This window comes from Neopelma chrysocephalum, unplaced genomic scaffold (assembly GCF_003984885.1).
Source record: "Neopelma chrysocephalum unplaced genomic scaffold, ASM398488v2 Primary Assembly neopelma1_81, whole genome shotgun sequence".
NCBI lineage: Eukaryota > Metazoa > Chordata > Aves > Passeriformes > Pipridae > Neopelma > Neopelma chrysocephalum.
Genome location: NW_020897743.1, coordinates 2,399,431 through 2,422,905, shown reverse-complemented (window position 1 = coordinate 2,422,905; position 23,475 = coordinate 2,399,431). Strand labels below are relative to the sequence as shown.

The window sequence follows — 23,475 nt, the reverse complement described above, 5'->3', positions numbered from 1 at the left end:
AGCCCTGCTGTACTGGCGGTGCCAGGGTTGGGATGATCCCGACCATCTTCCTGTGCCTGATGCCCCATTGTGGAGCTGCTTTGGGTACTGCTGGAGCTCATGTGGTGGGGGCAGAGCTGCAGCCACGCAGGGAGGATGGGCGGATAACCCGCCTGAATCCAGCTCCATGAAGGGGACTGTACCCACCATCCGTGTGCCAACTCTCCTGGGCTGGGAAAGGGCGGGCACCCTGTCTGCCCGTCTGATCTGGCAGCAAGGTGCACATGATGTCTGTGTGTCTGTCCCGCTGCTACAGCTGGCACCAAACTCTGGAGCCTGTGCCAAGGGCATCGGGGGGTGCGTGGGCTCCGGCTCCACCTGCCAGCTCCCAGCCTGGCATGTGGATCTGTGGGGCTCCCGCAGCCAGAGGCCTGCTGCTGGTTCCAGCTCCGTGGCTTCTTGCTAAGACTTGTACCGGAGCCACGGAGCAGGTTGGTTTTGTGTGTTTGATCTTCCTTCCATGGAGCCTGCAGCTCCAACTAGAGCAGCTGACTGGGGGCAGAAGGTGTCCCGGACCCTATCCAACGGCCAGGATGGACTGGGACAAGGATGGGCCGTGTCCGAGAGCGGAAGGGGAAGCGTGACCGTGCAGCCAAAACATTTGCTTTGGTTTTTGCCATGCCCAGATTACACGAGGGAGTTGCAGCAGAGATAACTCTGCAGGAACATCCATTCCCACCTTATCTCCCATCAGGAACGCTTGTTGCCTACATCAAAGTAGATGATCTGCTGCTTCCCTCCTTGCTGCCCTAATCCTCTCCTTCATGCTGGAAAAACCTAATCAGAGCCTTGCCCCACCATAACGAGATCCGAATGCTAATTATCAGCATCTTGCCTTCCTTCCCTTCCCAATGCCCTGCCTTCCAGCCCTGAATAGCTTTCCTCCCTCCTTGCTCCTCTCCATCCGGTCCTCCCACGCTCCTGGGCACGCCGTTGAGCCTGGTGAGGCAGAAGTTGTCCTGCAGGATGCTTCCCTCCCTTCCATTTAAGGACAGGAATTCCTTGGGGAGCCGGGGCGTGGAAGGGATCCCTCCCTGTGCCCCATTGTCAGGACTTCTCCCTATGCCTAATTATTGCCTGTCCCTGCAGGAAGCTCCTTGCCTGGCCGTCGGGCAGAGCCACGGCGTCTCCAGCCCGCTTGCTTCTCAGCCCTTTGTGGGAAGACTCCATTCCCTGTTGGATGCCAGGCTTGGGGCTGGGAAGGGTGCCCGCCCTTGTCGTGGCTGGCGAGCAGGACTGACCCAAGCCAGCCCTGGTTTTGTTGGAGGGAGCCCACACTGGCTCTGTTGTATGCTGGGATGGGGAGGGAAGAGGAGAACTTAATTCTGGTGTCAACCATCTTGCAGAGGGGAAGCAGCAGAGTTGAAGCACAAAATAAATGTTGTGAGTGGGGTGGGATGGGCTGGTGTGGCTCCTCCAGCATGTGGTAACCTCTCACCCTCCTCTCTTTCAGGTTCATGACTGGGAAGGGGTTGGTCATCTACCCGGAGATTGGGGATAAACTGGACATTATCTGCCCCAAGGCGGAGCCGTCCAAGCCTTACGAGTACTACAAGCTGTACCTGGTGAGGAAGGAGCAGGCGGATGCCTGCAGCACCGTCATGGACCCCAACGTGCTGGTGACGTGCAACCGGCCCGAGCAGGAGATCCGCTTCACCATCAAGTTCCAGGAGTTCAGCCCCAACTACATGGGCCTGGAGTTCAAGCGGCAGCAGGATTACTTCATCACATGTGAGTCGTCCTCCTCCTCCTCGCCGCCGGCCCTGGCTTGGGAGGGCTGTGGGCGCCTGGACAGTGTCACCAGGCACTTGTGTGTGACTTGGCCGGTGCAAAGAGCTGACACGTACGGAAAATATGTCCCGCTGGATGGGAGCAGGGGGAGGAATGTGTCACTGGCTGAGTGGGGTCACCGGTCCGTGTCTGGCTGCTCTGCTGTCCCTGCCCCGCTTGTGGCCAGGAGCAGGAACGTGTCCCCAGGCGGGGTTGGCTCTGTGTGTCCGGAGCACTGTCATGCCTGGAGCTTATATTTTGCTGCCATCTTTGCTGGAGGCATTGCAGGTCATTTGCAGGACTTTGCTTGGGAGAAAGAGGAACGGTGTCCAAGGAGATGCTTGTCCTTGTCCGTGGGTGCTGCCTCCAAGAGCAGCTCCGGCAGTGGGAAGTGCCAGTGGTGCGCAGTGTGTGCTGTGATCCAGATGGCTGTAGAATTCTGCACGTTGACCTGTCCCTTTTGTATCTTAGTGCTTTTTATGGAGGGGAGAGTGAAGGACATTGGAATTTTCTTGGGACCTGTTGTTTGTGCATGCGGGGGACCATTGCACAGGGGTGTGTCCCCCTGTGCTGACTCTGGTGTGGATGGAGGAGGACGCTGGGGAGCTCGGCCGTGTCCGGGCAGTGCCACCAGCTCGCTCTTCCTTCCCTCCCCTCCTGCTCAGCCTAGCTGTTCCCGCCTGGCTCCGTGCATGCAAAGGGCACGGTGGCCGTGGCTCGGCTCCCTCGCCATCACGTGCCGCGGGCTCGCCGGCGAGCGGCCGGCACAGGGGTCAGCCGCCCGCGTGGGAGGCGAGCGCCAGCCAGGGGAACTGCTGCATTCCCCTCCGTAAACAGGGTATTTTTAGCCTGGAATCTGCAGGAGGGGGCAGCGAGGCTGTGGCAGAGCTGGGGGCAGGAGGGGCTCTGCCGTAGCGTGGTGCTGCGGTGAGGCTGCCGGTGTGGACATCCTGAGCCCGGCCAGAGCTGGAGTTGTGCTGCAGAGTAGTTGGGAATAAACCTGATGCAGAGGAAGCAGCTGGGCCTGGCTCTGGCAGGACGGCCCTGAACCCCCCTCAATTCTGTCGTGGGAAATGGTTCTTAGTGCTTCCTGACGTGTGGCTGAGTGGGTCGGGAGTGGTGGTTCTGCTCCCTGCGTGGCCATGGAGATGCCAGAGTGGCTCCTGGATGGTCAGACAGGAAGGTGTTGCTAACAGGAGAGGTGACAGCGGGGAGGACCTGGCACAACAACCCGCTGAGCCGGCTTGGCACAACGCGGTGCTGGCAGCGACCGTGGGCTGAGTCACTGCCGGGCCGGACTCTCCCGGAGTGATGGTCACCGTCCCTGTGCCAGCCTGGGGACATCTGTCATGTGTCACTCAGGGAGCACCAGCTCTGCAGCCATCAGGGATGCAGGAAGCCCTGGTTCCAGCCTGGGCAACGCACAGATGGGTTTGGGATGCCAAAAGCCCTGGCACAACTCCCATGCAGACTCCCATCTCCTTCCTGTATTTGGCACCAGCCTGATGGCCCTGGGACGCCAAAGTTCAGCCCTTTGTGGTCCCTCAGCTGATGAAAGGCTTGATTCAACACAAGCTTTGCCCGCGGTGGGCAGAGAGGGCGAAGAGGGGCCAAAATCACATCCTTGGGTCAGGCAAACATCTTGAAGCACTTGGTCAGTGGCTTCTCTGTGTTTGGAGGTCAAGTTCAAGCATTGATAGGGTCATCAAACTAACGAGGGCTGAAAGAAGGGGTCCTCTGAGCTACATCCCATGGGACCCTCAGGCTGTAAAGAGCCCTCAAAGACAAATATGTTCCCCAAAACAAGCTCAGAAGTGGAGCAAAGCACTGGGAAGAAGAAACGTGAGATCCCTCATATGTCATCCAAGTCCAGGAAGGTGGGGGCAGAGGGATTTACCAGCCTCTGAATTAGCCAAATTTTAAGGAGCTATTTTTCATTTCACACAAAAACTCAAGTGAAAATCAACCTCCTGGAGCTTTCGGAGGCGTTTTCACAAGCAGCTGACAGCGCGTTGCCGACTCCAAACGTGGCTCCCCAAGGGCCCCCGTGGCTTTGGGTCGGTGCCAGCTCCCCTCCAACGCTGCCGGCACACCTGGGGCACTGCAGGTGACCGGCTCCGGCTCTGGCTCGCTGTGGATCCGACGGGATGCACAGCCCAGATTTCGTAAAGCCGGCATAGCACAGTTTACAAAATCCCGGCTGTGCGTCCTGTCGGATGTTTGGCTGAGCCTTTTAAGCTCTTTTTTTTAATTTAAAATCCTATTTATCCGCTATTTCCCAGTTTCAGGCTGTCTAGGGAAGCAGCGAGCGGGGTGCTCGGAGCTTCCCTGTGGGGTGTCCCCCCTCCCCTCGGGGGGCCGGCACTGCCCTCTGCCCCTTCCTTGGACCGTTTCTGACTTTAATTTCTCTTGACTCCTCCGTGCTTTGATGCGAAACCCCTCGGAGCCAGGAGCTGCCAGCTGAACTTTGGCCCCTGGGTGGGCTGAGGATGCTCCTGTGATCTGGCCATACCCTCTGCCGAGCAGCCCCAGGAGTTCTTTCTGCCAAGAAATAAAATAGCCAAAAAAACAAAGTCAAAAGTCTCCCGAGCAGACCACCCACGTGTTGTCTTTTTTTTGTCCCCCCATTTTTTCCCCCCTCCCTCTCCCCAAGCTTTGCCTGGACACACAAAGGGTTTTTTTTCCTTCCTTTTCATTTCTAAGCCGGGGAAGCGCCACTGAAGCCGAGGGGAGCAGGACGTGTGCTGCTGGAAAACCTGCCCACTGGAGCCGGGGGCTTCCCGGGGTCCCTCCCATTCAGGGCTGCTCCTCGCCCTCGCTTTGGATATGCCAAGCCTTGTTTAGGGACACTTTTATCACGGAGGGACACGGCCCCAGCCCTGGGCTTAGCAATGAAAAGGCTTTTGAAAGCCGACGTTCCCTGTCCCTGTCCTCTCCGGAGCCTCGCACCGGCCCCCTCCACACCAGCTCCAGGCTTTCCTTGAAAGCATCTTTGCTCCAGAGGCTGGGCAGGGGAAGGTGATGCTTCTTCCTAAGCCTTTCCATAAAGAACAAGATGTGGCATCTCCTGCCTGCAGGTCCATGGTGGGCGCAGAGGCTCGGGGGGAGCGTGAGGCTCTGGCAGGATGTGGGCACCATCCCCAGGGTGGGGTGCTGAGAGGGCAGAGGAGCTGGGAATTTGGGAATTGGGTGTTTTTCTCCATGCCAGGCTGTGATTTCTTCCATCCCTGGTCTCCCAGGTGCTTCCCTGCCTGCCTGTGGTGCCTGGGTGGGATTCCCTGTCCCTGACATCCCGTCCCCTCCCTACAAAACCATCCTGCACCATGGGCAGACAGAGGGAAGCGTGTGCTGGTGGCTCTCTGGGCGGTTGCTCCTGCTGTGCTGTGTGGGAGGTAGGAAGGCGAGGTCCAACAGGAAGGAATTTTTGCTTTTTTTCCCCAAAGGAAAGTCTTTTTGGTGGTTCCTGGGACAAACACAAAGCCATGGGCAGGCTGCTTGGGAGCATCCATGGGGACTCCGGGGTGGTTTGTGCTTGCAGACTGGTGTGTGGATGCAGGTTCTCCTGCCATTCCCTGGCCAGCAGTGAGGTTTGGAACATTCACAGCATCGTGATCAAGGCAGGCACATGATTCCTCCGCCCTCTGTCCCTGCAGAGCTGGTGGAGAGGCTGGTGGCTTGTGAATGGCTGAAATGGGAGGGAGGAATGTATCCCAGTGCTTCAAAATTATCCATTTGATTGCGTTTTGGGCTGACAGGAGCAAAAGGACACAGGAGGGGGAAAACTGAGGACTCTTCTGGGAAGATATTGTCCAGAGGTGGGGTGGGGGTCCTGCTTTGGGCCTGCAGGTCCCCTGCCACAGGTGTGAGAGTGTGGCCATACCAACCTTTCTCCTCAACCTTGGTTTTGTGGATTTCTGGTGATTTTCCTTGTTTCCTTGGAAGTCTGTGTCCCACTGGAGTGGCCTTCCCTCTCCCTGGTGCCTGCGCTCCTGGGATGCTCGTGGACAGCTCGGGCCTCGCCAGGGCTCAGCCAGCCCTGCAGGTTCAGCTCCCTCCACCTCCCCTCCTAATTCACTCCGGCTCCTAATTGCGTTTGCTGCTCCTCTTTGAACTTGCTCCAGTTTCACTATCTCTGGTAATGAGGTGCCTGGATAGAGATCCATTAATCCCCATGTCCTGGCAGCAGGGCGGTGTGAGAAGGAACTCCCGGTGTGGCTCCCTGCCATGTCAGAGCTCTGGATCAGAGAATCAAAGAATAGTTTGGATTGGAAGGAACTTTTAAAGGTCACTGAGCCCATCTCTGGAATGCCCCATCCTGGAAGTGTCCAAGGCCAGGTTGCACGGGGCTTGAAGCAACCTGGTCTAGTGGGAGGTATCCCTGCCCATGGCAGGGGGATGGAACAGAGTGATCTTTAAGGTCCCTTCCAATGCAAACTATTTCATGGTTCCATGATCTTCAGCTCAGTCAGGTCTATGAGGTGTGTAGGTGGTGCCCAGCTGTGCTGGTACTGCTGTGCTCTGGCAGGAATGTGCCTGGGTGGCACATTCTTCAGCCTTGCACTTGCTCCATCCTCGGACATGGTTCCCTAGTTCATTCTCTGTTTGGTTTTGGGGTTGTTGGTGGTCCTGGAAACCCCTTCTGTGTTCAGTGGGGTATGGGATGATGGAGATCACCAGACAAACCTTGCTCAGCCTTTCGGTGCTCTCCAGGCAGCTGTTTGCAGATGTGGTGGGCAGTGCCAAGGTGTTCTTCCAGGTGGGATCTCTCACTTGTCCCTCTGGCAAGCCGCTGGCACGGCCACAGTGTCTCACCTCTCCCCTGAGCCTCTTTAAAGCACAAAGACCTTGTTTGATGACAATGCTGAAGTAAAAGCGAGGCCCTGGTAGATGTTTCCCCATAAATCCAATGCGTTTGCTGTTTATTGGGAGTCTTTAAGCCCTTCAATCCATTTTTGATGTAATAACATCCGTAATCCAATCTAACGCTTTTTGGCAGCGGGATCCGGCGGGAGCGGATGTATTACCGAGGGTTGCGTTAAACCCCTTGTCTTGCATTTCTGTTTTTAGATGCAATTAGTCTTAACCTGGCAAGAGTTATTTGTTGTAAACCAGCGCTGCCGCTCCAACGCGGCTTCGTCCCTGGGCCGCGCTACGTCAGCATTTTCAGTGTGGAGAGAGGGGTCACCTATGGACTCCAGCTGCCAGGATCATCCTTCCTCCCTTGGAACTTTTTGGGACACCTTGCCATACTTGCCTTTCCGGCTGTGCTCCTCCAGCTTCCGTTGGTTTGGGAAGCCTTTAGCTGGTGCCAGCGTGTGTCTGCGGGGCCGCTGGAGCTCCTTCCTTGGGATTTGATAATTTCCTCCCTGGTTCCTTGGGATGGGGGCTGTGCCGGGGGGGTTGTCAGCCCGCCAACTCTTTGCTGATTGCATTTGAATGTGGCCACTTTCATGTGCTCCTCATCTTCCATCCCACAACTTGTTTGGTGGAGATGAGTTGAAAGCCTGAGTGCTGTTTGATGCCGTGATGGGAGCTGTGAACTTCTGCTGATAAAAACCCAATTAACCGGTTTCCTCATTCTTCCCCCAAACGGGTGCCAAGTCCTCAACCATACCTGTCACATACCTGGGCCAAGCAAAGACTGGTGGCATCCATCTGATTTTGGGGCTTTGCTCTCTATCCCTGTCCTGCTGAGAGCTGATGGCAGAGGGTGGGTGGGACCCTCTCCTGGGGGAGATGCCGCGTGGGAGCCGGTGGATCTCTAACGTGTCCCACTCCCGACTTCAAAGCCAGGCTCTGGACATGTCAAACCCAAATAATGGCCCTTAGACAACACACGGTTCCTTGTCTTGGAGCCTTGTCTGAAGACCGTGACCACAGTAAATGCGATTTTGTTGAGCCCTGTCCCTTAAGCCTCTGCCTCTTTTCTCTTCTCCTCCTCCCTCCTGACCTTTTCGGCTCAGCACTGTCCCCGGACAGCCCCTGGCAGCTGATCTCATGGCTCAGCCTTTCATGGCCCTAATAGGGATGAAAAGCCCCCTCCAAAAGGGCCGGTGTCCTGCACCCGGCCGGGAGGTAAATTCCCTGTGCTTTGATCTGCTCTGGGGCCGGGGGGGCCCTGCCTGCCACAAACACCCGGCCGGGGGTCCCGGTGCCCGCTTAACTCCCTGGTTGCTGAGCAGCCTGGCCCTGCCTGCGGCCCTGGCACAGCCAAGGGTTTTGGAGATGGCCACTGGGTTGTGTCTGCCCAGGAAATTGGGCTCCCTGCATCCCAGGATGCTGTTCCCCACCAGAAACGATTTCCAAGAGCGTCTCTTTGGCACTGTCACGACCCATTAGTAGAAAATAAAACGTGTTTAACTCCTCAGTGCTCCTGAAAACAGAGGTGACAAGCAGTAGTGACGTGCAGGGGTGATGGCAGTGAAGAAGTGACATCTCCCCCTGCATCACCTGCCTGATCCTGCTCTGCTCCCACTCCTGGGACACTGGTAATCTGCCTTTCCCCCCAGAAGTGCTCCCTCGGCAGCTGTGGTGGGGGGCCCACACCAAAGCAGCCCCGTAGTTTTTGTGGTGCATCCTCCCCTTCCTCATCCTCCCCTTGCAGCCCCTGCTCCCCCAGCACATCTGCAGCAGGAGGACGTGGAGATCCCAGGGCATCTCCTGGAGCTGCAGCTGCACAGACCTTGGCGGATCTGGCTCTTCAGCAATGGTCACTTCTGAGGGCTTCCTCCGTGACATGGAAGAGAGATAACGTGGCTCCTTTTGGATTAAACTTTAATTAAGAGACTCTCAAGGCAGAAGCAGCCATCAGCTCGACAAGGAATTGAAACAAATCCTGGCATACTGGTGCATCAAGGAGATTTGTGCATGGATAAGTGCAGGCAGCTACTTCCTTGGCATGTTTTTTAAAATAACCACTTCTTCATCCAGACCCTCTCCCTGGGCTTTTCCCCTGGGATCCCCATTGCACTCTACTGCTCCTGTAACTGCCTAAGTGCGGGGAAGAGGCTTGTAGGGACCACTACAGCTCTGACCTGGTGTGGAAGGGTCCATGACAGTGTGTGCTGGGTCCTTTTCCATGCCTAATTTCTAAGGATCTGTGTTTGTCCACCTCTGGACCAGACCAGGCACCTCTGGCATCTCACCTTTCCGGGGTGGATTGGTGTCACTCTCCATTCCAAACCTCTTTGCCCTGGGACTGCTGGTTTTCTTGCTGCTGTGTAATGAGTGTGCTCTTTGATCCCCCCTGGCAGCGCAGAGCAGGGGTTACACAGCTCACGGAGAGGCGGCTGCGGGAGCAGCAGGGTCGGGGCGTGGCTGCTCCCCCCTCTGCAGTGGGGTCTTCCCTAAGTTGGGGGCCAGAGAGGCCCTTTCCTCCACCATTACTCAGCAAGGGGGCAAGTCCTTGTCTGGATAATCAGGGGCTTATTTGGCATGTATTGGAAATGTCTAAATCCTGCAGCTCGGGGTGTTGCTGGAGACCATTCAGTGCCGTGCTGGTGTCCTGGAGCAGAGGGCTGAGACCAGCCTGGGGTCCTGCCCTGTGTGCTCCCTGGGAGCAGTGGATCAGTGAGCTCCTGCTCCAGCTGTTGTGGGGTGAAGCACTGGGAGCCAAGGGTGATCCTGCTCCATGCTGGGCTCCTGTGGGTGCACGGCCACAGCAGAAGCAGTGCCTGGGCTGGCTCCTCTCCCAGCCATGGGATTATTTGCATCTCTGGGCCAGGAGTTGCACCCATGTCACCTCCCCACTTCCAGCAGGTTCCTGCTGCTTATGCAAAGTTTGCCTTTAATTGCAGTGGGGTTTCCTCCCAGAGCTCCTGTCCCTGCCTGCTGCAGGGCACCTCCTCCAGGCAGCTGGAGCTTCCAGAACATTTGCACATGAATCAGCCTCTCCATCCCTGATAACCTGGAGTTTTCTCTGAGCCACTGGAGGAAGGATGGAGCCCTTAGTGGTCCCGGGGGCAGCGTTGGCTCCGTGTGGGGAGGAGCTGGCGTTGAGGATGGCACTGTCCCTCTCCATCCCCTTCCCAAGGGATTTCTGAGTCATCTTGCAGATGTTTTCCTACCTAACAGGAGAGATTTACACCCTGTTAAAAGGCAATAAGCGCTTTCCTCCCCTCCTGCTCCCAGCGGGGCCCACAAATGACTCTGGCAGAGCATCAGGTGGGGAATTACGTGGCACTTTCTTCCCGACCAGGAACCAGTTGCTTGGGGCGACCACAGAGTCTGCACAAATCATCTTCCTCTTCCAGCAACACATAGTTTTTGTGGAAGGGGTGGATAGACCTCGAGACAAAGGGTTTATTTAGTGCCGTGTTCCCCCTGCGCTGGGCAGGGAGCAGGACAGAAACAGATGAAGCTTCCACAGCTCATCCACATGGACAGCTTGCAGTGCTTCTGCTGAAGGGCCTGTGAGCGAGTCAGCAAGCTGTGGTCTTGCAGCCAAGATGTGCTTTTCGGCCTGGATGAGGTTCCCTGCAATATAACAGTGACTCTTAATTATGATACTAATTAGGGTTGGTTATAATTTTCCACCAGAAAGCTGATTTAATGGGAAATTAGGTTTTCACTTAAGTGGAAGTGTTTGCTGTTGTTCTCCCTTTGCCCCAGGAAAGCATGTGAGATAGTGGAGCTGTAGCAGGTGAGGATGAGTGTGGTGTGTGTTCTCCTTTCTTCTTTCCCCCGCCACTGGCTGACACTGCCAGCCCTGCGCTGTGCATGTCCCTCCACTCCCTATAAAGATTGGGGCTAATTTAACCTTTTAATTTGATTTTGGGGGTGCTGGCCTTGGCCAGGGGGAGGTGAACCCCATCCCTGCCAGACCCTCTGCGATGATTTTCATTCCTATTTCCAGCAGTGCCTTTGAACTGGGGATTTTCCGACTGTGTTTGCTGGAGCAGGAGTGTGGGCTGGGATGTCCGGATTCCCAGGGGTCCACTGGCTGTCTGTGGAATGACTGCAGGGATGGGCTCCCTCACCTGCCTAGTACAGGTGGAGAGGGACAGAACGATCCCAGTTGGCTCCATGGCACTGGTGCTGGCTGCATGGGCCTGGCAATGCCCCCGATGCCAGGGCAGTGAGCAATGGGGGCACTCCTGGGGTCAGCGGTGCTGGAGGAGCAACCTCCTCTTTCCATGCTGGACCGGGCGGCTGGAGCAGCTCTGGAGCAGCTCTGGAGCTGGCAGGAGGGTGTGTGAAACCCAAGCCTTGCACCTCCTGTGCCGAGCGGGGACGGGACAGGGCCGGGCTGGCTCAAACACACGTTTCGGGGGCCGGAGGGCCCCTTCCCGGCGCAGCTGCCTCGGGAAGGCTGGAAGGCTGGAAAGCTGCTGCCGGCCCCGCTGGCAGCGTGACAGCGTGGGGTGGGCTCCCCCCACACAGCCCCTGCCCCAGGCCTGGCAGCCACCCCAGCCAATGTGCTGGAGCTCATGGAAAGGGCTGGGGAGATGTGTGCAGGGTGGGGGGATGTGCATGAAATGGGGGGCTCATCTCCCCCCAGCAGGACAGTGAGGAAGTAGCAGTGATAGTGATATTAATACGAATAATAACGGGATGCCGTGAGCGGGGGCTGCGTGTCCCTGCTGCCAGGGAGGAGGAGGAGGAGGAGAAGGGGCTGTAACCAAACCGTGCTCTCTGGAGCCCTGGGCAGTTTGTGTGCAGCGGAGCAGGCTGGTGCCTCTGCTCGGTGACCTGGAAGTGGCTCCGTGTCCCCCGGGGTGCCAGCCCTGGTTGGGATGGGGGAGGAGGGAGCTCGGTGCCCGTGATGGATTGGGCGCCAGTGCAGCACCTCTGTGTCAGCACCAAGGGACATAAAACAACTTGAAGGACCTGGAGGAGAGGGGAGGTGGCAGGAGATGGATTTTTATTTTAAGTAGAGTGTTTGTGGATTCCTGCAAGGATCTGTGGCAGTGTTGGAGCACAGTGGAGATGTGTGAGACACATCTCCAGGGTGACCCACAGGGTCTTCACCTGTGCCAGGAGGGGCTTTCAGCCTGGCACGAGTATCCTGGCTGAGCCAAGGCTGCTCTGCATCAGCTGCCCCTTGCCAGGATTGGTCCCTCAGCTCTGTTGGGATTGGGGTCAGGCTGCGGGGCACCGGTGGGTGCCGGTGGGATGCAGTCACCTCGCCTAAAGTGATGGAAACACGAACCTTGTGCAGGTCTGGGGGCGAGGGGGGCTTGGGGGAGGCGTCCAGGCTGCGGCCACGCCGTGCCTGGCTGGGTCTGGAGCAGGGCTGTGGTGCACAGATGGAAGAGTGATTAAGAGCAATAAAAGGAAAGAGACTTGGATTCGCTACAGTCTCAGCACATTAATTGTGCTTTGGGGCCCAAATCATAACGCAGCCCTGCTAGAGGGAATCCAGGAGAGAAACCAAACATCTTGCTCTGTCCAAGGCTGACCATTTAAGAGACCCTTGCCTTCATCTCCTGCCAGGTATTACTTCCAGCATCTCCCATCTGCCAAAACCCGAGTTCTCCTTTGAAATATTTTTAGGGGAAGAAGAAAAGCTTTGGTGACACTGAGTGCTGGTGTGGGGAAGCAGTGAGATGTGACAGCACATGCCATCACCTGCTTGAAGATGAGACCAAGAGGTTGTGGGGGCTCTCAGTCATCTATCCTGGCTCCTGGTGTGTGTCAGGAGGCTGGACTTGGTGTGAGGAATGCCACGAGTGTGGAGGTCCTGTCTGTGCTTCCATGGTGGCTGAGCATCTCCTCTAAATTGACAAGCAATTACATGGTTAATGGTATCACTGGTAAATCCTCATCACTCACCAGAGGGGCTTAATGCTCCATTAGGGAAAGGCATCTAATGGCTCTGGGGGCTGGGAGAGGCCTTGCTCTCAGTGGAAGTCACCTGGCCAGAGGTTATTTTTGCTCTCCCAGCCCTACAGCCAACCCGTGAATCCCTCCAGAGTGGAACAGGGCTGGAAAATGCTCCTGTACACTCGTTGTCACTGGAGCTGGATCGAGCCTTGCTCCTGTGGTGAGTGGAGGTGACAGTGTTGTTTGAGACCTGCCATTTCCTATTGCCTGGGTATCCCCAGCTCCCTGCCTGGTCCCTCCGTGGTGTCACAGCTCTGCCTCCTGCTGCCGCCCTGCAACTCCTCTCTCCAGCTCAGGGCTCTCCCACCTCTCGTGCAGCTGCTGCTGTGCCTGTGGATTTAACCTTTTCCTCCAGTGTTCCTGTGGGTTTGCTGACGCTGGATTCCATCGGCAGCTGAGGACTGGGGGTGTCACCCACGCTTCCCCTGAGCGAGTGGCACAGGCACTCTGGGAATCCATCAAGTGCCTCCTGGATCCCATGTCTTCACTGGACCTGGGCTGACCTGATCCTGGAGCCTTCTGCTTGGGCTTCTTCCACTGGGAGAGCAGGAAACAGAGTGGGAGGACCAGCTCTCCATGGCTGAGCTTCACAGGGAACCACGCTGGAGGAGCCTTCACCTCTGGGTCCTTGGGGACCCCCAGCCACAGCCCCCACCCTGCTGGACCTGCTACTCAGCACATCCCTCTGTCCTACGTGTTCATATCAAACCCACCAGCCATGGGACTCTTCACCATTGGGATGGATTTTGGAATTTTGACTTTTGGAAGCCCAACCAGCCGTGTGGAGCATCCAACTTTGCTCTGCCCCATTGTGGATTTATATGGAGCGTGGCAGTGTGTGTCCTTGTTTCCAGAGGCCATTCCAAGACCATCACTGTGGGTTTTACAAGTGTTTTGCCCTTCTAGCTGCTCCTTTTTACATTACCTCAAGCAACTGCTTAGTTTTTCCAGGTGGTTCCCTCTCAAAGCTGCTTTCTCCCTCATCATTAACACGAGCAGAACAAGAAGAACCTTCGTGCCCAAGTCCTGTGTGTGGGGCGGGAAGATGCTCAGCTGTGTCCCTTTGTCCATCCCCGTGGCTCCAGCTGCCATCCCTGTGGCTTCAGCTTCCGTCCCTGTGACTCCAGCTGCTCCCTCTGTCCTCTTTGGACCTTTAATGTTTTTGTTGTATCCAGACACAGCGTCTCTGTAGTTATTTGGAGGAACTGCTGTCTGCTGTCACTGCTGCCTTTGTGGGATCTCCTGGCTTCCACACTTGAGCCACGATTTGTCTGTACCTCGTTTTGATATAATTAGGTATTTATTATAAACAAGACTCACGAGGCCTCGCAGAGGCTGGTTTTTGCAGACTGCCCCGTTGTCCCCGAATGGATGAACCTCTTTGACATGGAGCAACCTGTGGCATGGAGCTGGGAAGCTGGGAAGCTGTTCATGGAGCAGCTTCAGTGCCGTGAACTGGGATGTATCTGCTTATTTCACCCCCACACCAGTGCCTCTGGCCTGGGAGAACTGAGCTGCTGTACTCTCTGCAGGAGTTCTCTCCTCGAGATGTTTTTATGGGGAGTCTGAGCTCGGGCCCCTCCTGGTTGGATTCCGAAGAGCCTGAGCGGGCTGTTGGGGGCGTTCCTCCGCATTCCCAGGCGTTTGTGTGGGGATTTGTGCTGACAGCGCTGCCGTCGGATCACCCGCCAGCAGATCCCAGCTGGATGCACAGCTCCATCCCAGGGGCCGTGGGAGAGGCGAGAACTCAGCGTACGGCCCAAGCACTTTGTGATCAGTGAAACATTTGCTGGTGCTTCAGACGAGAGCCTGGATTGCACAGAGGTGTTTGGAAAGAGCTGATGGACTTGGAACTGCTTCCCAGCGGGATCTGGATGTGCTTTCCGGAGTAACCCAGCGTGGAGGCTCATGGAGGCACCCGAGGGTCCTGTTGTGGGAAGGGGAGTGCGGAAGGACGACCTTGCTCTGTACTCCAGCCTCTTCCTATCCCCTCACTGACACCCAGCAGGGTCCAGTGGATTCATCCCAAATTTCCACTAGACACCCGCCCTCCCACACCCCCGTTTTTGCAGGATGGAGGCAGGAATTGGGCTGCACGGGGAACCTGAAACCCTGGGGCTGAGCTTTGGCGTTGAGGCTCGGGTAGGTGTTGGCTGAGCCGTGCCGGCCAAGTCCTGCCTTGTGTCTGGAAAACTATCCCTGTAGCTCCGTGATTCTCTGTCGCATCACATTCCCGACGCCGTCGCTGAACTCTGCCTGGGTTTCATTACTTCCCTGGGTGAATAAATCCCTGTGCTTGGATTTGGTGGAGCACTGGGATGCCAGGATGGATGGAGGTGCCAGTTTGGGAACCGTTGTGATCCCTGGGCTGTGTGCCAGCGCCACTCCACACCTGGCATAGCGTCCGTGTCCAGGGCCCTGGATTTTTGAGCGTGTTCAGCAGAATCTGCCCTTTAGGTGCTTAATTCTGCAATCCCCTGGTTTGGGTTTTTGATCTCTCCTGTCCCCCCTGCCCTGAGCTGTCCCCACTGTGGGGAGAGGGCTGGAGGGTGGGGCTGTTCCCTGCGGGATGGCAGCAGGAGCTGTGCGGTTCCCTGCGCTCCCGCAGGATCCAAAGGCTTCAAAATCTGTGCCGGCTACAGCGAAAAGTTAATGTGAATTTAAGTGACTTCTGCCCTGCAATTAGAGCCCCTGGAGCCCACTGGGGCTCTGAGTTTACATTCTTCACCGAGGCACAGGGTGTAATTAGAGATGTATAATTTAAACTGTGCATATGCAAGTGTTCCCATTCTGCACCAGGAGCAAAGGAAATTATCCAGGAATTAAAGGGGGAGGAGGGTGCAGGCAGGGAGAATGGCTCACTTGTGTGGATGTGGCAGTGAGGGGAAGCTGGAGGGATCACGTCCTCACTGCTGCAGGCAGCTTTGAAGGGGCAGGAGCTGGGAATTCAGTGGGCTCCAGACTGGGGTGTGAAAATGTGGCTGTAATGTGGGCTCAGGTGGGAGGTGCTGGGGGAGAACTGAGACCTGGCAGTGCCAGGGGACAGCGGGGACCTGCCTGGTGGTGCCCATGGAGAATTGGACCCGCACAGTGGTGCCAGGGGACAGTGGGTGCCTGCCTACCTGTTCTCCCAGGAACTTCGTATAACATTCCCTCTCTTTTCTTGCAGCCACTTCCAACGGGACGCTGGATGGCCTGGAGAACCGGGAAGGGGGGGTCTGCCAGACGCGCTCCATGAAGATTGTCATGAAAGTGGGGCAGGGTGAGTCCTGCCGCGCCCTGGGGTCTCCTGCTGCCCCTAGCTGGGGTCCCTGTGGTGCTCTGGGGGTGGTTCAGGATTCCAGGGAAGCTGAGGCCACACCAGCTGCTCCCGGGAGCCCGGGTTAGTTCAGCAGAATTCCATTTTTAGGATCTTTTCTCCTCCCTTTTTTCTCTTGCCAATATCACACATGTGCAGAGCACTGGGATTCAAAGGGAGTGATTGTTCCCGGTCACCTCGTGGTCCGTGTCCCAGTGGGAAGCGAACTTGGCATGGGACCCATGAGCTGTGCGAGTGCCTCGGGGAGGGGCTGGCACAGGCAGTGCCCCCGTGACTTCCCGGGTATCCGAGGAGGGGTTGGAGCTGGGCAGGGGTCAGGAATTGGGCTTGTCAGCTCTCAGCTGTCACCGGTGGCAGTGGGACACCAGGGGTATCACCATGGGCTCTTCTCCTGGAGCTCCTGCTCCCCATGCTGAGCTGCCTCCCAACCCCAGCCATGCCCCGGGCTCGTTTCGGCCCCAACTCGGATGCGCAGCTCCCGATTCTGCTTCTCATTACTGTGTTTGCACGTTGGGGCCAATATTTATAATAAACAGGCAAAGCTGTGCTGCAGCCTTGGCCTCCTGCCTGCCCTTCCCTTCCTCCCCCTGCCCGAGCAAGAAACCTGCCCCAGCCCACGCACAGGAGCTCCGAAAAGAGAAAACCAGGGAATTAGGGTGGGGACCTGCTTCCCACAAGCCCTGGAGCAGCTCAGCCTTGCTCAGTTGCTTTCAGCATCTCCCATCACTCCTGTGCCCCGTGGGAGCAGCTGGGATTTAGGGGCAGTTGTTCTTTAGGGGCAGAACAAGCTGCTGCCATTCAGGTGGAATTGAGGTTTCTCATCCATCCCTCCCCTCCCCTTCCCCAGATCCGAACGCGGTGATCCCAGAGCAGCTGACGACGAGTCGGCCGAGCAAGGAGTCGGACGACACGGTGAAGATGGTCACGCAGAGCCCGCGCAGCAAGATCCCGGCAGTGGAGGAGCCCGGCAAGCCAGGTGGGTTTCCCAGGGACCCCTGCAGAGGGATGGGGCTCTGTCTTACAGCTGGAGGATGCTGGCCTTGTTGCACGGATCCCAGGGATACCAGACTCTCTGGATCAAGGATCTGGATGGGTTTCCCATGAGCACTGTGCCCATCTCTGCCATCCCTGCTGCTCACAGCAGCTCCTGCCCCAGCCCAGGGACCCTCAGGCCTGGCACAGCCCGACTGTGGTGTGGAGCAGCTTGGGTTTGTTTTCCCAGCTCCTGGCAGGAGCTTTGCAGGGAAGTGCTGTTTCAGCACTCTTCTTCCTCCTCCTCCTCCTCCTCTTCCTCGCTGCCCATCTGTTCCTCACTGTACATCTGAGAGTGCTTGGAGGAGGTGAGGTCCTTGGGTTTGTGAGCCGAGCCCATGTGAGAGCCCTTTGAAGATGGTTTCTTGAGTTTCTGACCCCGCTGAGAGCAAAATGAAATCAGAGCAGGGAAGAGTTGTTTTTTTCTTCCCACCTGGATCATCTGCTGAGCACTCCCTCCTCAGGAGCTGTGGCTGCCCTGGCCCAGGGGTCAGTAATCAGATACTGGGGGGCTCTGGGTATCAGGGCCCACTTTCACCAGGACATCCAGGTTGGTTTTGGGGAGCAAGGGCTCCCAGGGTGCAGATTGGTGGTTACCTGGACATGAACAATGCTCTGTTCCAGAGGCTGGGAGATGGAAAGGGGGAGCAGTGATGCGGAGTGAGGGAGAGGACACATGATTCCCCTCCCTGCGGATACTCAGGGTCCTGCCTGCCCTGCCCAGTCCTTCCCAGGGTTGTGTCTGTCTGACTTGGGTGGGAAGGTGGTGAGAGGCTGCCGTCCCATGGGAGGTGAGGGGGCTGCTCCCCTCCCTGGGAGCACGGATGTTGTGCTAAGTTTGGGGGGCAGAGAGGGGTCCGATGGGCGACTCGTCCACCTGCTCCACGTATGTGATCCATGCACGGACAGAGCACGGAATTGGCTGCCTGGTAGGGTCTGAATCCCCTCTCCCTTTGCCTTGCAGGCTCTGTCAACCAGGATGGCCAGGAGACCCAGGGTCCCAGCGACGGCTTCCTGAGCTCCAAGGTGGCCGTGTTCGCGGCCATCGGCGCCGGCTGCGTCATCTTCATCCTCATCATCATCTTCCTCGTCGTGCTCCTGATCAAGATCCGCAAGCGGCACCGGAAGCACACGCAGCAGCGAGCCGCAGCCTTGTCCCTCAGCACCTTGGCCAGCCCGAAATGCAGCGGGAACGCGGGCTCGGAGCCCAGCGACATCATCATCCCCTTACGGACTACAGAGAACAACTACTGCCCGCACTACGAGAAGGTGAGCGGGGACTACGGGCACCCCGTCTACATCGTGCAGGAGATGCCCCCGCAGAGCCCAGCCAACATTTACTACAAGGTGTGAGGAGCAGCCTGGGAACGGCCGATGCAGGAGCGCGGGAGCGCCGGGCACGGGGGCTGCCCGCCCCGGGCTGGCGCCGGAGGGAGGAAGCGAAACGACCCCCCCGGCACGGCGGGGCAGCGCCGGGGCTGCGCCGGGGAGCGGATGGCTCACACTCACGTGCTGATTCTCCCCTTTGTATTTAGTTTTGTAGTTCTCAGCTTTTGTAATCCCGAGACTCGAGGGTGAGCCTTCAGCCTCCTCCTCTTCTTCTCCAGACTGTGGCCGGCCGTGGGGGCGGGCGCCGTGCCTTTCAGTGCTCGGGACACCGCTGGCAAACCCGGAGACTCCACCTCCCCTTTTCGTTCTGGGATTTTCCCTCCGTCCTTGCTGAAGTGCCCGTGTGCCGGCGCCGCAGGGGTCCGGGAGCCTGGAGCGACGCCGGGGCCGTGTCCGAGGAGCAGCAAGCGGCCAAGGGGGGATGAGGAGGAGGAGGAGGAAGCTTTGCCACGGTGCCAAGATGCAGACAACTGTGCAGGGAGGAAGCTGGCAAACCCGATTTACTACTACTACTATTATTATTATTATAATTATTTTAATTTTTTTGTAACATTTTTATTTTTGTGAATTCCGGGCGGGACTCCGGCCCGCTGCCTTCGGGCACACGCCATCGCCTCCTTCCAGCACGCCGTCCCCCCGGCCCCGGGGCACGTCCTGCTCCCGCCGCTGCCCCTGGAAACCTTTGTGTTCGTAGCTGTTGACTCTTGTTTTAGTCTCTTTATAAAAAGAAAGAAAGAAAAAAAAATATTCTATCTACACCCTGTCTCAAGCATTCAGTGCGTGAGGGGCCGGGGCTCCTCCTGCCCCATGCGGAGCAGCTGTGGCCCAGCAGCTCTTCCCGACCCCTCTGGAGCATCCCACTGTGGAGAAAAGCCTTTGGGTTTCCATTGGGCTGGAGCTGAGCCTGCTGGAAGCAAAGTAGGGGGTGGCAGGGGGTAGCTGCAGAACCCCCAAGCCGGGCATGCTGTGGGAGGTTGTCCTTGGAAAGGAAAACTGGAAAACAAACGTTCCCGACCCACAGCTCGTGCCGGAGGTATCAGGAGGAGGCCGGCGCTTGGGGCTGGAAGCCCCCCAGGAGGCTGGAGTGCCAGGCTTGGCTTGGTTGGGAGCTGAGCCAAAGGCTTTTCCATGCCCCTTGGTGAGACCTGCTTTGGGGACCAGCCTCTGCCATGCCTGTCCCCCCACCCTGCTCCTGGCACAGGAGCATCCTTGTCCTGCCACCTCCTGGGGGTCCCACAGCCCAGGCTCCCCCACCCTTGCCTTGCCCATCTCCTGCCTAACACTGGACGGGGTTGAGCTTTTCTGGTGGGATCATTCCCTGCTTCCTCTTCCTGGGAGGACCTGCCGGCGCTGTGGCTGATGCCAGTGGGCATGGTGGAGCTGGCTGTGCCCTGTCACCCACCTGTCCTCTGGCTGTCCCCCCTTCCTCACTTTCTTTTCCTTCCAGCAGTAGCTGCTTTTGCTCAGGGAGCAGGAGTGGGGCCAGCAGGGCTGCTCCGCCTGGGCTGTTCCCGCCTGTCCCCAGGGCCCCGAATCCCGCGTTAGGAAGTGCCCAAAGAGCGAGGGAGCTGCTCTGCTAAAGTGCCTTGACGAGGAGTGGGCAGGGGCGGGGGGGCAGAGCAGGGAGGGGGGTCCCGGTGACTCGGGGGTTCTGGTGGCTCGGGTGCTGCGCTGGGGTTTGGCCCCCAGCGGGATGGGAGCATCCCGGAGTGTCACGTTGTTGGGTTTGTGGTGTTCTAAGGCAGGAATTCGGGCTGGAGCGGAGCAGGGTGTCCCAGCTCTCCTCCTGCCCTCAGCATCCCGAGGTGATTTGGTTTCCAGGGCCCCGAACCAGCTGCTTCCCTAGGGAGGGATGAGCCGCAGTGGGTGCTCCTCCCTGCCCTGCCCCTCTCCCTGCTCCCCCCGTCCCACCACTGCTTCTCCCCATGTAGCACCTTCCGTCCCTCTCTTTTCCATGGCATCCGTGCCAGTGCTGCCCACCCTGGCCCAGGAGCCATCCCCACCAGGACACCCCATTAATTCCCTGCTGGGGAATGGGATCTGCTCTTGGAAATCCCAGAAAATTGTGTCTTAAAAAAATCCCCCTTTCCTTCTCCCGTCTGCCAAACCTTGGCCTGTGGTTCCCAAAGTGGCAGAGCCCTGGCTGGGCGGTGGGGCAGCGGTGACAGTGACAGTGGAATCCCTTGGGAGCAGCGGCCGGAGTGGAGGGGCAGGAGAGGGACAATGTAGTTTTGGTTTGGTTTTGCAGACGATGGGACGGAATCTGGCCACAGGTTGTACCAAAAGTGATCTGACAGTGCTGGTGGCTTCCCACAGTGGCCATGCCCAGCTGACGTCCCCATCAGTCCAGCTCCTGCTGGGAACAGCTGGAAAACCTTGTAAATATGTGAAGAAAGGGTGAAATCAGAACTCTTGGTTTTTGTTGAGCACCTCAGGCTGCTGGGTCCTGGATTGGAGTGTGTCCCTCGGGTTCTTTTCATGGAAAGTATTGAAGTTTGGTTGATTTTTTCTTTTTTCTTTTTTTTTTTCTTTTTTTTTTTTTAATTTTTTTTTTGTTTCCCCCCTGTTTTGTTTGTGTAAATACTAGTCTTTTTTGGAAGAAATAATGTAAAGATGTTTTGTATAAACTCCGAATTATTTTCTGGTTGCTTTTTCTTAGAAAAACAAAATGAGAACTTAAAAAAAAAAAAAAAAAGAAAAAAAAAGAAATTTTAACCACGAGAACGGGTGTAAAACATTGTCATAGTGCTCAGCGCTGGAGCCCACGGGCTGTGCTGGTGTGGGGGCTGCCGGGGGGCGGCACTGGGGGGCTGTGCCCTCAATATAATGCAGGAACGGATGGGCTCCAAGCAGAGAGGGAGACTGGGAGTCTGGGATTCTATTCCATTGATTCCAGGTCAGACCTGGCTCATTCCCAGTGAGTTTCTGGCTACCCTGGTTCCAGGCAGAGCTTTGAGCCCCGACCTGGGCACGGGCAGAGACTCGATGACATGCAGTGACCTAAAGGAGCATCAAATTTATCTCCTTATTTATCTGTAACCAAAAAAACCCCAACCTGGGGATGCAGAACTCAGTGCAACATCCTGAGATCCTGCTCTGCTTTTCCAGGCCTTTGGAGCTGCTCCTGGTGCAGATTCCTTTCCCAGCTATCCCTATTTTCCATCTGCCAACTGCCAGCACACTGTAGCCCCATCTCTGCTTGGTGCCCGGGCCGGGTTGTTCCTCCTCTACCATGCCCACCGTGGGTCCCTGCCCACAGGGAGGTGGCCGTGCCCACCAGAGCCACCTCTGGTGTCACCGGCATGCCTGGCACTTCCCTGTGGGCAGCTGGAAGGCAGCTGGGAGCTCCCAGTCCTCCCAGTGGCTCACAGGAGCTGGACTGGGAATCTGCATTATATTGACAGAGGGGTCCTTGGAGGATCCGGAGGCACTGGAGCAGGGATGGACATCCCTCCCTGCATCCCAGCAGTGCCTCACACCAGCACATCCGCACCACGCTCCCACATTTCAGAGCTGTGACCACGTCCACATCCCACAGCGTCACATCCGTCCCGTGTCCCGAGGGGGGACTGTCCCCACGATCAACCAGCTGCGGGGCTGCTGCCGCCCAGCCCTGTGCCATGGCCCCACCGGAGCATCTGGGCTGCCAGGTTTCCCTGTCCATCCTCCACTGCCATTAGCCGAGAGCTGGATGTGGACTTGGAGCCCGGATGCAGCCGGTGCCCGCGTGGGGCACACGGGATGGGGCTTTGGTCATGCGGGAATGGTTTGGGATGCCGGGCACGGAGGGAACGAGGCCCCTCTGTGCCAGCACCTCGTCAGGGAGCGGCTGCTCCCAGGCAGGGGCACATCCCGGGTCAGGCCTTGGCATCCCCACGCTGGTTGATCCTCCTGGGCTCCCGGTGGGGCTCTGGTGGTGCCGGATCCCCTCGGCCGCGCTCCCTGGCACCGCAGATTGTCTTTCTTCGTGTCATGTTCCTCGGTTTGATTCCTTTCACCTTCTCCCAGCTCTCCCTCCCAGTAGCATATCATCGGCATCGGTAACCAGCTCTGTGGCAGCTGAACTCCATGGAGCCGTGATGGAACCTGATATATTGTTAAATAAAAGGGTTTTTTCCTATGGAATCTCGGCTGTCTCCTGTGTGCTTTTTTCCTGCCCCAGGTTGTGTTTTGAACAGCCACAGCCTGGGCTGAAGAGAACTGGGAAGAGTTGGCTGGTGCAGATCCTCACTGGCATGTCCTGGAGGGATCTGTTGGGTTTGGTTTGGTCAGCAGCAAAGTTTGGAGTTTTTTGTCCAATATTTGCAGCATGGACTCGGGGTTGGATGGACTCAGTGGTTTTAGGATTGGATGTGGATGGATATGGTTGGGTACTCAATGGATATGGTTGGACTCAGTGATCTTAAAGGTCTTTTTTAGCCCAAATGGCTCTGATTCAGTGGCTCTGTCCCTGAGGAGACAGAGGCTCCTCTGAGGCCACCAGCTCCCCTTGGACACAAACCCTAGGCTCAAGAGGCTGGTTCTTGGGCACAACCAGAGCCACTGGGACCATGCCAAGAGTCTTCTGGAGCGAGCAGGGACTGCTGGGATGGGGGTCGGGGTGGGGGGGCCCTGCGTGCACCAGCGGTGCTCAAATGTGGTTTGCTGGTTTGAAAATCCTCCCTCTCTGCGTGCTTTGATCCCAGTGGGAATGAAATAACACTTTTAATTTTAAACAGCTTCACTGGTCCCTGATGCCCGAAGGGAGAACTGTAAGTGCCAAACGTGCCGGGACCTGCCAGAGGAGGGAAAAGTGCTTTAACAGGTTCCTGGAGCCCACACCCGGCTGAGGAGCAGGAATGCGGCAGGTCCCCCCTGCTCTGGGGCTGCTCCGGGTGGGATCAGCATGGACTCAGGGGTGTGGACCCTGCCAGACCCACTGGATCGCTCCTGGTGCTCCATGTGTGTCCTGAGGCTGCTGCAGGGGGGGTTCCATAGGGCAGGGGTGCACCGGAGCTGCATCATCCCAAAACACAGTTTTGGGAGCCTCCGCACTCCCCATGATCCCACCCTGGTGCAAGGTCCTGTGGAAGCCCCTGGAGTGGGAAGGGTTTGCTTGGGAG

General features: G+C 57.3%; 1 protein-coding gene across 2 annotated transcripts; it reads left to right on the top strand.

The window, feature by feature from the left end:
* The first annotated feature begins 1,492 nt into the window (after positions 1–1,492).
* Positions 1,493–22,498, top strand: EFNB1 (ephrin B1). 2 transcript variants are annotated; one of them, XM_027690557.1, is made up of 5 exons: positions 1,493–1,770; positions 15,803–15,895; positions 16,800–16,928; positions 17,949–18,253; positions 18,592–22,498. In XM_027690557.1, the coding sequence occupies exons 1-5, from the start codon at positions 1,497–1,499 to the stop codon at positions 18,796–18,798; spliced, it is 1,008 nt and encodes a 335-aa protein (XP_027546358.1). In that variant the 5' UTR covers positions 1,493–1,496; the 3' UTR covers positions 18,799–22,498. The 2 variants fall into 2 exon arrangements, with proteins under 2 accessions (XP_027546358.1, XP_027546359.1); XM_027690558.1 differs by having other exon boundaries at positions 17,949–22,498.
* Positions 22,499–23,475: the final 977 nt, after the last annotated feature.

What these genes read in the sequence shown, in the direction of transcription:
- EFNB1 (XM_027690557.1), top strand. Translation starts at nt 1,497, where the DNA reads ATGACTGGGAAGGGGTTGGTCATCTACCCGGAGATTGGGGATAAACTG. An exon ending in GGAGGAGCCCGGCAAGCCAG is followed by an intron (nt 16,929 to 17,948) that starts GTGGGTTTCCCA and finishes TTTGCCTTGCAG; the next exon opens with GCTCTGTCAACCAGGATGGC. An exon ending in ACTGCCCGCACTACGAGAAG is followed by an intron (nt 18,254 to 18,591) that starts GTGAGCGGGGAC and finishes CTTCTTCTCCAG; the next exon opens with ACTGTGGCCGGCCGTGGGGG.